This window comes from Melospiza georgiana, chromosome Z (assembly GCF_028018845.1).
Source record: "Melospiza georgiana isolate bMelGeo1 chromosome Z, bMelGeo1.pri, whole genome shotgun sequence".
NCBI classification, from domain to species: Eukaryota; Metazoa; Chordata; class Aves; order Passeriformes; family Passerellidae; genus Melospiza; species Melospiza georgiana.
Window position 1 is genome coordinate 44,263,537 of NC_080465.1, and position 13,230 is coordinate 44,276,766.

Here is a 13,230-nt window from a genome sequence, read left to right on the forward strand (position 1 = left end):
TTTGAAACAGTAATAATTTAAAATTGGCTAGGATAAACTTGTGTGCAGATGCATTTGTTTTGCAGATGCAAACTTAGTAATTGCCAATAGAGTTTTCTCTTAAAACTTCCTCTAGTTGCAGATGTGTACTTGAGGTAGTGAACAAAACAGTCATCTCATCTAACCATGTGTCCCATGCCCAGATGCTAGGTGCAGACTCTACCTAGTTGCTCTTTTCTTTTACTCAACCTGCCAGTGAGGAGCCAAAATTAATTCCTGGCCAGTGTCTATAAGAAATCTTATAGACAGCTCCCACTGAAATCATTAGGTGTGACAGGCACACATTCCAGTTAACATCAAGTTGTAGCTCTTTCTAGCAATGTCTGGATACACTGTAGCATCTCTCAATGTGGAAAGAAAACCTTTGTTTCAAAGGTTTCTGTATTTCATTGTACTTCAGTGTCTGGCCATGACTTCCATATACTGCTGTTTTCAAGACTGGTGTGAGTTTTCCATTTTGAATATTTCTACAGTGACTCATTAACCTTTTGATAGTACTGCTATGATATTTTATTGATAGTGTGGCATTGGCTGGGCTGGTGATGGTTATATTTGTGGAAAAGATGTTGACATTGATGGCTACCCTAATGAAGAACTCTCATGCGCTGCTGAAAACTGCAGAAAGGTAAGAAATGCTTTCTTAATTCTGTAATAATTCAGAGCATGAAAGGATAAAGAGGAAGACTATAAGAAATATGACTCAGTGTATTCATCTTTTATTCAGGTGATTGAATTCTATTTAATTTGATGATTAATTTTTAATAATTAATAATAGAAAAAATTCAAATTATGAAGGCATCCAGTTTACCTCTAGAACATCAGACTTGTCTCCTCTTCTGTCTAGGACAATTGCAGATTTGTCCCAAACTCTGGACAAGAAGATGCTGATGGTGATGGGATTGGAGATGCCTGTGATGACGATGCAGATGGAGATGGCATTCCCAATGAGCAGGTGCTGTGTATAGATCAGGATGCAGGGGTCTGTGCCAACAGAAGGATTTCCCACTGCTGCAGTGGGAAGTGACTCTGAAATCTGACTCACTACTGTTTGCCAGAGATTGTTACATACCCGTCACTGTCAGTGGCCCCTTAAATTCTTTTATATAATGCTCATTCTTATAAGATTTAAACCACACAGCCTTAAATCCCACATTTGTGTCCTCTGTTACTACCTTTTGTCATTTAATTATAGAGCTTTTTGTATAGAGCTTGTGTCTTTCTGTCACACTCTCCCACAACATGACTTCAGGAACATTCTTGCATTAACATCTTTCTATTTAAAGAGCAGGTTGACCTGACAACACATTTCATCAGGGATCCAAAACCCACATAAATGAATGTGTGTCTTGCCAATAACTTGAAAAGCTTTGGATCGTGTCCGCAAAGCAGAAGAGGTTTCCACGTGGGTACATGTGGCAGAATATATTAGAGGACACATCAGATTGGAAAAGTGGTTTTGTTTTCACCCTGTATTCTTACAAGCCAACCGTTGTTCTATATCGAGGTCATTGACTGATACTGCTTAATATGCTCCCAAGCCAACAAGAATGTGTTATCCAGAGTACAAATATCCACCTGGAGCTAGGGCACACCAGCAGTCATAGAGGGTCTGGGACAGACTAGCAGTCACAGAGGGTCTTTCTCAGGCTGTTTTGCCACAGAGTTCCACACTAAATTCTGCTAGTTTAAATCAAATAGTTATATTAATGTTTTAAAACGAAAAAATCCTCGTACAACTGTAAGTCTATTTGCAGGTTCAGCACCTTCATAATAAAGTAATTCCTATATTGTTTCTATTAGTCTTCTCTATGGGCAATGGGGATGAGGTCATGAATGAGGTGGATAGGTGAACAAATTTTATACCACTTTGACATAAAGTTTTCTCCGTATACCTCCTGGTGGACTTTAAAAGTCAATAGCAGCTTTCTTGAAACAAGCCCACCAAAACCAAACAAAAACTGATGCCTTTTTGCATCAAGAAGTTCTTTCCCCATTTTCCAGCAAGTCTGTACCAGAAGGGGGCAATGGCCTTTCACTGAGAGCGTCTGTAAAGCTTGTCAGAGTCTCTGAACTGCAGCTTTTGAGAAGGACCACATGAGAAAACTCGGGTTTTTCACCATGCACCCATGCAAAATGAGAATCAGAAATCAAGTTATAAGTAAAGCATTATGGTGCTGGGCGTTTGTTATTAGGGTTCCCACAGTGTGTTCAAAGCAGAGCTTTGAGGGAGCAAGTGAAATCTGATCCAGAGCTAATATTGACATAAAATGTCAAAACTGCTCACACTTTTTTTTTTTTGGAAGTAGAAATAAATACAAGAGTTTTGTTAATCAACTGAAGTAGAAATTAAAGATTCATGGCCGGACTGATGTCTGAGTCTGTGTCTTTTGCAGGATAACTGTGTCTTGGTTCCTAATGTTAACCAGAGAAACAGTGACCAAGATATCTTCGGGGATGCTTGTGACAACTGCCGTAATGTCCTGAATAATGACCAGAGGGACACAGATGGTGATGGGAAAGGAGATGCGTGTGATGATGACATGGATGGAGATGGTGATTTTTTACTTTCGGCTTCTCTGATATCATTCAGATTTTCCCAGAGTGTGCTGCACGTTAGGAGATTTCATGTCACCAGCTGTAACACAGTCTTTCTTCATGAAACTTTTGGCTTTAATCCTTTTAATTTAGTTAATACATATCTTAGCCTGCATTGGAAGCACTGTACACTGTAACAGAGAAGCCAAGCCATGTTTCATATAGAAGTTAAGGTTGTTGATCATTCAGCATTTCATTAAAGGTACAAACTTTCCAGGGCGTCCAGTGACTGCCAGTCACTGGTACCCAGAGCTACATAACATACTATTTTCATTGCTGTAGGAGCCTTGAAAGAAGTGAAAAACTCACACCTCTTCAAATATAATTTAAAAAGTGGAATGTCCCGTCCTACAAGTTGTGATACAGGAACAGGATAAGAATTAATTGTGTGTAATTAAAGGGTGTGATGGCGTGGACAGCTGTGCTTTAGTGAGATGTTCCTAACTACTACTAAATGAGTGATGCACACATAAGGAAGATTAACTTATGTGCAGACTTATAATTTCATTGCAGGAATTACATATTTTTTAAAAATTGCATTTCATTAAGTAGTTGCTCAAAAGGAATAGTATCTTTACTGTTTCAATGTTTATATTGTCCAGTGTGGAAAATATGGAAATTGTCTCTAACACACAATCCGCTTTACTCTAGGTGTTAAGAACCTTTTGGATAATTGTCAGAGGATCCCCAATGAAGACCAGGAGGACACAGATAATGACGGTGTTGGTGATGCCTGTGACAGCTGCCCTACAATCAGCAACCCAAACCAGGTTAGCAGGCAGAAGGAAAAAACTATTCTTGTTTAGAGACAAGGACTGCTGAGGCCTAAAAAGGTGCAAGAGAATGAAGCAACCCATGCAACCATAGTGTTTGTATTTTAATAATAAAGTGTATTTTCTGGATAATATAATTTATAGTATATATTTAGGTATTCAGGAGAGTTTTACAGACCTGCTGACTCTCCTGATGTGAAAAGGGGGAGCCAGCAGTTGTACTCTCACCATTTGGGATGTTGTTAGGACCTCTGTCCAGCATGTATCTTCTACTCTTATGCTCTGAAATGGGCTCCAGTCCCACAGAGTTCAGTGTCAGACTCCACACAGGGCCGTGATTTAGTTATCCTTGATATTTCTTTAATCAGGACAAAAATCATGGTGTCCTTATTTACCAAAACTTTCTCCTAGTGCTCCTAGGTGAGAAGTCACTGTAACTTTTCATGTGTAGGAATTCTGATTTCACCCTCTGTGACTAATGAAAAATGTTGGAAATCATAGAGAAACATAGTAGATATTTAAAGATGGTTAAGATATAAACCTTGGCTAGAAATTAGAATTACTTCTTCTCAGTAGCAGAGGAATCTTGCTTGAGCTCTTCAATTAAGTTTAACTGTGTTTATTCACTGTCTTTTTTCTTTAATAAAACTGAATTTTTGGTTAGATGCATGATGCAAGAGAGAAAATGCATGATGGATGATGCAAGAGAGAAAATGCATGTCTTTTCATGCATTTACTTTAGTTGTATTTGATTTGGTTGTGTTTTGATTTAATTGTACAAATAGATGCTTTTGACAGCTGATACTGGAACTTTCTCTGTTCTCTTTTGCAGTCGGACGTCGACAATGACCTGGTTGGAGATTCCTGTGATACCAATCAGGACAGGTATGCTGTGAGGGAGGCTAGTCCTGAGCTGAAGCATGCTGCTGATTCCTGGAGAGCTGTAATCCCTCAGGCTAGTCTGGATTTAATTGCTGAGAGATGTTATTTCAAGAACAGTGTTAGTATTTATTAGCCTTGTTTGTTCCCTCTCCTGTGGTAGTACACTTAGAGTGCCTTCACCCTTGTAGCCATTCACAGGCTTCCTCTGAGTTCTGTGGAAGTGATGTTCAAGCAGTTCTCTGGCTGTAAAACCCAGAGCACTGCTCAGAGCTTCTTAGTGAGAAATTGTCTCTCCTTTTTTGTTTTGTTTTTCATTCCTCTTTTATTTCTCTGCTTCCTTAGCAGAAATTTCACAGTTAAGGGCTCTATTTATTTCCTTAAGAACCTAGTGTTGCAGAAACAAAATTCTGTTATCAAGTGTAAAACACTCGCAGAGCAGCCCCTTTGCTTTAGCACAGCAAGACTGGCAAGGATCCTCTGTCTATGGCTTTCATATGCCTTGGGCATTCACAGGAGCACATCCCATGACAAATTGCATCACTTTTCTGGAAGCAGCTTCTGCATAACCACCTTAAGGGATGGCAGGTTCTCCCATGTGCACCTTACCTACAGCAAGAGGCAAGGAAAATGATAAATCCTGTGCTGTCACAGGATTTCATCAGCCACAGACAGCTGCAGGGTTTCACCCCAGGGCCATTGGTGGGTGCTACTGTCTGTGAAGGGACCTGCAGGGATCCCCGTGTAGGGATCATTCCCAGTCTTGGGCCAGTAGCTGCCAAGGCCATCAGCATTTTACTCTTAAGTTGATATGTCTTTGTTCTTTTTCCTGTTTAAAAAAATGCTTTACCGCCCCCATAAACTTCACTAATGTGTGTGAAGCATTTCCTGTGTGAAACATGCTTAACCTTGCATACACATGGATGGTGCTTATTGCATTTTATCTCAGTGTTGTGCAAACATTGGCAAACATGTTGTGCAAACTCTGACCTAAAACTAAAGCACATTTCTTAAGCAGGAGAGGTATTTGGGAATATTCCTACCTATAAGCCATAGCATGATTTTAATTTGGCTGCAGGTAATTTCTGCTCCACCTGTGCTAACAAGAACTATTGAGGGAAAGCATGCCTGCTAATTGCTAGAAAGCAATTTGGTTTTGGTGTGCGTACAAAACACACCATACTTCAAGCAGTTTTTCTTCAGGGATGCATTTAACAGTTGGGATAGAAAAGTTATGTAGCCACCCCATAACTTCTTGAACCCTCTTCTGTAGTCTATGTCCCTGTGCCTTCCCTGTAACCAGCTGATGCAGCCATGGCCTGGAAGGAGCTACAGACTCTTTCCTCTGTTTCTTAATGTATGTCCCCCCTGCAGGATGCAATAATTTAGTTTAGAAAACACCTTTAAGGCAATTGAGTCCAAGCACTAACATGGCAGCTAGTCCACCACATGGCAAGTCCACCAGATGACAAGTCCACCACAAAAAACTTGTTGTGGAGGGTGAGAACAGTGCTTGTATTTAAATAAGTCTGATTTCAGGTGCTCATGTAGAGTCTCTCCTAAAGCTTCATTCCCACTTACACCTGTATGTTCATGAGCACCAAGGCACATGTCCACATAAGACAAGTGACCCAAGGTGTCCAGCTCTTGCTGTCTCCTGAGTGCCTCTTGATTAGTGACACTGCACTTGTTGGATATGCCTTACACGCCCTTCAGGAGTGGATGTTGATTGGGGTCTTGAGCTCCAGTATGTTTCCCACACCATGTAAGGCTTATTTTTATTTTCTGTGAGTATTTTTTTAGGTCCTGGCTTGGAGTCTTTTTTAGTTCCTGGCTCCTTTGCTTTCCTGCCGCCTTATCTTATCTGAGTCTCTTTGTTCCTGCTCTCCTTGCAGTTCAGCCACCTGAGCAACAACAGGTTGTGTTGCCCACTGGTCTGCTTCCAGCTCCAGAGCTGCCCCTGGTGTGCTTTCCCCTCAGGCGTCCGCGCTGTTCCCTGTGCAGAGGCAGGAGCTGATGCTGGCATACCATTTCTTTTTTGTTTCTGTGCTTGCAGCGACGGTGATGGGCACCAGGACAGCACAGACAACTGCCCTACTGTTATCAACAGCTCCCAGCTGGACACAGATAAGGACGGGCTGGGTGATGAGTGTGATGAGGATGATGATAATGATGGCATTCCTGATCTCTTGCCCCCGGGCCCTGACAACTGCAGGCTGGTCCCCAACCCGGGGCAGGAAGATGATAACGGTAATATGGGCCTTAAGGAGCCACTTTGATTCTCAGGCACTGCATTCATCTCCAGATGAGTGCACCAGCATGCAACATTGTCATTACCAATGCATACATTCATCCCAGGAACAACAGCAGCACTCAGGCTACTGATTTGGCCCTATAGCCAAAACAGAGGCACCCTCTCAGGCACTACAGCCAGCAGGGCTGATGCTCTGCCTGCTTCTTGGACACCCTAATCCTGTGGCTGAGGCAGTGTGACTACTTGCTGTAACACAAATCTCCTTTTGCTTCTCTGATGCATTCAGGTGATGGAGTTGGTGATGTCTGTGAGTCTGATTTTGACCAGGATACAGTGATTGATCGGATTGATGTGTGCCCTGAGAATGCAGAGATCACCTTGACAGACTTCAGGGCCTATCAGACAGTGGTGTTGGACCCAGAGGGAGATGCACAGATTGATCCCAACTGGGTGGTTCTGAACCAGGTAAAAATACACTTGGTCTTTGTTACCTGTCTGAGAAAGATCATTTGAAAACCACAACACAATTAGCTCTGTAGTTGCTGGATCTCTGGCAGATGTGAAAAGTGGAAGGTGTTGGTTAGTGGAATATTTTCAGGAGTAATAACAAAGGAATTTTCCTTTTGATAGCCTTCAAGCTATCAAAATTGATGCTCCTAATACTCTAAAACAGCTACATGCTGGCCAACTTATTCTAGGTGGATTTCACTGCTGCCTGAAGGCAGACATGTGTTGCCCTGTTGAAATATTTCAGTAACAAACAAGTTTCATTAATCCTTCCATAATTTAAAAATCTGATGTGCTAAATAACAGAGTATTTAATAGAATGATAGAATGGTTTGGGTTGGAAGAGACCTCAAAGCTCATCTCATTCCAACCCCAACCTGCCATGAGCAGGGACACACATCACTTAACCAGGTTTCTGAGAGCTCCAGCCAGCCTTGAACACTTACAGGTTTAGAGCATCTCTGGGCAATGTGTTCCAGTGCCTCACAACCCTGACAGTAAAAATGTTTTCCATCATACTTAATCTAAACCTACTTGCACTTTGAATCCATTGTCCCTTGTCCTGTCTCTGCATGCTCTTGGTAAAATAAGATCTTTCTCCATCTTTCTGGTAGGCTCCCTTCAAGTACTGGAAGGCCACAATTAGGTCACCCCAAAGCCTTCTATTTTCCAGGCTGAAAAACCCCAATTCTCTCAGCCTATCTTCATAAGAGATAGGTGCTCCCTCCTTCTTCTGATCATCTTTGTGGCTCCCTCTGGACTTGCTCCAACAGGTCCCTGTCCCTGTGCTGGACCCCGGAGCACTCCAGTACTCCTAGACGGAGTCCAGTAACTTATTTACACTAACAAATTTTAGCCTTCCAGGAGGCTAATGTGTTATGAGTCAGAGGGAACATGCAGTTTTTTCCCAATGCAAAACTCTCTGCCAAGCCAGCTGGGATGTACACATCTTCCTTAACACAGTCCTGGCAGTCAGTTTAATCCTGAGCTCTGTGATCCAACTGTATGAGCTAAGCCTAGGAAAAGTGCTCTTCCTCCCACAACCCTCTTCCCCTGCACCCCAGTTTTGGCCAGATTCAGATTTCCAGAAGACTGTGGTAGGGAAAGAAAGTATCAAAATACCGGTATGTAAAGTATCAAAATACCAGCACTAGAAAAGCTAACAAATCATTACCGACTCAGGCTGTGCAAGCAGCTGAAACATTACTATTTGATTATAGTTCTCACTGATTTTAGTTCAGAGCTAAGATATGTTGTGAGCAAACAAAAGAGAGGGATGAAGGAGGTGCTAGAGGGAGACCAGAAAAGGCTTAGCCAATCCAGCTTACCACACATGCTAACCACCCTGAATTTACCCTTACAGGGGATGGAAATTGTGCAGACTATGAACAGTGATCCTGGTCTTGCTGTTGGTATGTAGCGTCTTCTGAGATTCAAGTTTTCCAGCAGAAAATGCTGAATATGAAGATCTGCAGAATTGTTTTTAACTTGTGTGTACTCTCAGGTTACACAGCTTTTAACGGCGTTGACTTTGAGGGCACTTTTCACGTGAACACAGTGACAGATGACGACTATGCTGGCTTTATTTTTGGTTATCAAGACAGCTCTAGCTTTTATGTGGTAATGTGGAAACAGACGGAACAGACGTACTGGCAAGCGACTCCCTTCCGAGCTGTTGCAGAGCCCGGCATTCAGCTAAAGGTACTGGTGGTGGCTCCTGGCTATGGACACAGTGCTCACTGCAGCCTGGCTGTGCCATCCTGCCGTGTGCTGGCCACGGGCTAGGTCATCATGCCATGCATAAGCCAAGCCACTGCACTGCACGTCAGCTCTGCTGCCCAACTGCTGTTCTCTGTTGTTGGCAACTGCTGCCCAAATAGCTAAGTCAGGCAGCTGTCACACAGCCCTTTTAAGAGCACTGGTTTTTAAGGAACCTAATCTTGCCTTTCTGATCAGCTGGACCATTTAGTCTCTGCAGTGATTGTGCTCTGACCCTGACTGGTCCGATTGCCTCATTTACTTTTGTCCAGGTACCCAGCTGGTTGCTTTGTCCATGTAGGCAGTGGCTGTGGCTGTAGAACAGAAGTTAGGGGCCTGTTAGTAGTAGAGTGGATGCTTCTGCAGACCTGCTCCTCACTAAAAAAAAAAAAATCTCGGCTCCTGAAAGTGACTTTTCTCTGTGGTCAGTGTTGGAAAATTGTATTTTTGCAGGCTGTGAAATCCAAGACAGGTCCAGGCGAGCACCTCCGCAACTCCCTCTGGCACACAGGGGACACCAACGATCAGGTCAGGCTGCTGTGGAAGGACCCCCGAAATGTAGGGTGGAAAGACAAAGTCTCCTATCGCTGGTTCTTGCAGCACAGACCTCAGATTGGTTATATCAGGTAAGAGAGGAAAGGATACATAAGGTGAGTACAGATACTGTAATTTCTCAACACCTGACTCAGATGATTACCTGAGAATTTGTATTATGTCTGGGCTTTGTACTGATGAAGCCTAATAACAAATTAGACTTCTGCAATTCAGCCTGCAGCTCTTTTCCTAGTCAATTCCAAGTTAAATCTCTTTGTATGGACCACCTGTCTCTTTTAACTGTGCCTTATCCTGATGAGCTCTTTTCTGGCTTTAATACCTTGTTTTCTAAGCTACTGCTGGCCACTGATCTGAAAAGCAATATATTTCAAATTTTCTTAATTTTGATATATTAAATTTTTTTGTTGGAATTGGGATAGTGCATTTATGTATTCTAGGATAACAGAATAAAAGTTGTCCACTTAGAAGTTGTGATTCTAACTAAAAAGTCATTATCCTCATGTGATAGATTTGACATTACTCAGAAAGTTTGTAAAAGCTTTGTAATGCATGTTTTATATTCTTACTTTGGTGGTTTTGGGGAAAAAAATAGTTAATAATATTAAAACATCACCATTCAGGTGATTTTTTTCTGCAACATCCAGCAGAGAAATCAGCAGGAATTGCATTTGTAGATCAAGGCTGATGTTAAAATGCATAAACCTAACTGCCCTGGCATGATGAGCTCAGGTCTCTCAACCCTAAAATAGAACAGAAATATGGGTAAGTCAGCTTTTCTTCAAGAAAATCACCACTCTGCAGTTGAGATGCAATAACTTGATGGTGTAATTATTCCACTTTTCTAAGGCAAAACATCATCTTCAGTGGCAATTGCAGTGAGCATGATTGACTTTTACACTAAAATGGATTAGCAACATTTATACCATCAATTATTGTGCCCCAGCCACAGGGCAGTAGCAAATTGATCTCAAGTGGGAACTTACATTTAGACCAAGACGTGAATGTTTGCATGAGCAAACATCTATGGCTGCAGTCTCTCTGACCAGCCTAAGTATTGCTCCCTGTACCTGGGAAAGGTAGCACAGTCTGTGTCACAGAATCCTTTAAAACTAAAGGCAGCCAGGCCTAAAGCGAGCCTCTGTCAGCTCTCTGTCTCCTCGTGCTGTGCTCTGGTTAGGGCAGATGCCACAGACCGCTGTGTGTCTAGCAAAGGTTTTCCGAGGCTTCAAGGCAGTCACTTGAGCCAGCCTCTCCCATGGAAATTTGCAAGACTACAAATTCTATTCATTGTACAGATACTTTTGGACTGACTCAGCAAATGAGTAAATAAAATCAGAAACATACCAGGATTTGGGCTTTTTTCCGTATTTTATGAAAAGTCACAGGAACTTTCATTCCTTTCACCGTTTGCTCTTTTCTTGTATGCAGAAATGTATCAGCAGTATCCTTATCCAGAACAGGGCCCTCCAGGCTCATCATCCTCCAGGTCATTTACCCTGTATCCCATAGGCTGAGGACTTGATTTGGGCAGTGCTGCAACAAAATCCCAGCTGGCTCCACTGTGGTCTGCTCGAGCCCCCAGTACAGAGCACACTGGGAAACTGGTGGGGGCAGCTTTCACAGGGCTATTTGGGAATTTGCTGATGCATTTTCTAACAAGAAGGTGCCAGATCAGCAAAACAGTTCCTGGAGTTAATAATATCCACATTTTTAAAGAAATCTCACAGACAAGTTTAACATCCCAATGGTTTGTTTGAAACTTTTCCTATTACAAAAAAAAAAAATAGTTGAGCTTCAAACTATGCAAGACAATATCCATCTAGACTTCTTCTGATCTAGTCTGGTTCTCCTATCACTATTGACTGTGGAAAATTTCAAGAGCTAAAGCACTCAGCTGGACTGACTACAGGAAAAACAAACATTCCAAAGTTTTTTTAGGATATGTAGAAACCCCTCAGAAAACCCTCCCTTGTCTGGCTTTTGCCAGCATGCAGCATCGCTCCAGTTCCCACTCTACACAAGAGCTACCTTAACTCTTTCTTCCCCCTGGGCTGGATGGGAGGGATAGCATGTCCAAGAATAGAGTCTCCATGGATAACAACATTACTTTCAGGAATGTTACAGCCTTAGAAATGACCTAATAGAGCTTCTGTTCGCTTCCATTAAGGGCAAGATTTTATGAAGGCTCTGACCTAGTGGCAGACTCTGGTGTAACTATAGACACCACGATGCGTGGAGGACGGCTTGGAGTTTTCTGCTTCTCTCAGGAAAACATTATTTGGTCCAACCTGAAATATCGCTGCAATGGTAATGTTGCTCTCAGGCCATTTTAGTTAACAACAAGCATGTGACAATGAAGAACCAGTAGTAAGGCTGTTGCATTAAGCCATTTAGCATTCTTTCCTTTTACAAGTTATTCACTTGTAAAATGCCTGTGAAATGCCTCCCCTGACACCAGCAGCACACTGCAGCCCAGCCAGACAGGACCTGACAACACCTCACAGCTGCTCCTCCCAGAGCAGTCACTCTGCTACAGAGAATGGGCCATCTGAGGGGCACAGCTGTCATCAGAGAATTAGGAATGTTACATAAAACCAACTGACTGAGAGCTGTACACACACAATAAACGCAGCAATGCCAAAATGTATGAAGATGCCTTGAGCTTTGAATACAAGGTGAAATACACCTGGAGAGTCAGCAAGCTCAGGCATCAGGCATTACTGTCACTTGTGTACTTGCTGGCTGGTCTTGTGGGAGTGTGCTGGCTCAGTTCTCTTGGGGCAAGAGCCTTTCAGCTTAGTCCCGATCATCAACTATACAAAATAACTCAAACTTTTCATCACTCACATAGAGTCTGATCATTTCAGGGTATTTCTGTCCCAGCAGCAGTTCAGGTAACTTGAACTAGGGCTGAAGGGGCTGCCCCTCTTCCTCTCATCATCCATACCCTGTCTTTGGAAAATCATCTACTAGCCAAGTTGGAATAAATTCCTTGTCTGCTTTCTGTGGCCCTGAGAAGCCCAGTCCAGGACTGCAGGGGACAGGGCCACTCTGTGGTATGTTATGCTGATGGACTCTGGTACTTGAACACTTAGCACACCTAGGCTGGCTCATGGAGGTCACAGTTAAACAGGGAACTTCCAGACAGTAGTGCATACAAATAAAATTTTCTTGGTAAGTATTTTCAGTATTGTAGTTTCCCCAGAAAGCATGTATCAAAGCTGCCACTGAGTCACACTTACATGGCAGTGAGCAGGCAAGTGGCATTGCTGCAAGAGCTACATACAATGAAACCCGCTCAAAAGAACTCTGAAGTCCCACAGTATCTCTGTTCTCATATCAGAGAAGTTCCTACATTATGCAGAAAAGGCTTGAAATTCCTTTCAAGCCTTTTAAAGGTGCTCAGCAAAAAGCAAAGGACTTACCCCCTTTTCCTAAATACCCTTTGTTTATATACATGTCTTTTTTTTTGAGTTTAGAGCTACCTCTCCTGCATCAGGGTGGAAATAATCAGAGTGAAGTTGAGGTCGTGCAATTGAGCTTTGTTGCTGTGGCTCCATTGCTGGTTGCAGCTTTAACTCTGTGGTTGCTCTGTCGCTCTCCGGATAAAATGTTGTGGGATCTGGTACAGGCAGACTGCAAATAACTCTTCAAACAGAACTGTAGCTGCTCTTATGACATTGATCCATCTCCAGCATCCTTGTCCAAGTCTCAAGTCTTTATGCCAGATGCTGTTGGTCCTGGGGTTAATGCTTTTTGTCCCTTATTGTGGCCTGGGAAACTATCACATCCAAGTTGAATTAGGATACATGAGAAATAGAGATGCTGATGCTACAAATGTGTCTGGCATGCAGAGCAAGACAAGCGTAT

General features: G+C 42.6%; 1 protein-coding gene across 1 annotated transcript in view; it reads left to right on the top strand.

The window, feature by feature from the left end:
• Window positions 1-13,230, top strand: part of THBS4 (thrombospondin 4) — a 35,039-nt gene that overhangs the window by 21,284 nt on the left and 525 nt on the right. The window contains exons 10-20 of the mRNA XM_058044096.1: window positions 560-664; window positions 884-991; window positions 2,433-2,592; window positions 3,286-3,404; window positions 4,240-4,292; window positions 6,343-6,536; window positions 6,827-7,005; window positions 8,411-8,459; window positions 8,552-8,748; window positions 9,259-9,431; window positions 11,528-11,667. Of these exons, the coding sequence (XP_057900079.1) occupies window positions 560-664; window positions 884-991; window positions 2,433-2,592; window positions 3,286-3,404; window positions 4,240-4,292; window positions 6,343-6,536; window positions 6,827-7,005; window positions 8,411-8,459; window positions 8,552-8,748; window positions 9,259-9,431; window positions 11,528-11,667 (1,477 nt within the window). The remainder of the gene's footprint in view (window positions 1-559; window positions 665-883; window positions 992-2,432; window positions 2,593-3,285; window positions 3,405-4,239; window positions 4,293-6,342; window positions 6,537-6,826; window positions 7,006-8,410; window positions 8,460-8,551; window positions 8,749-9,258; window positions 9,432-11,527; window positions 11,668-13,230) is intronic.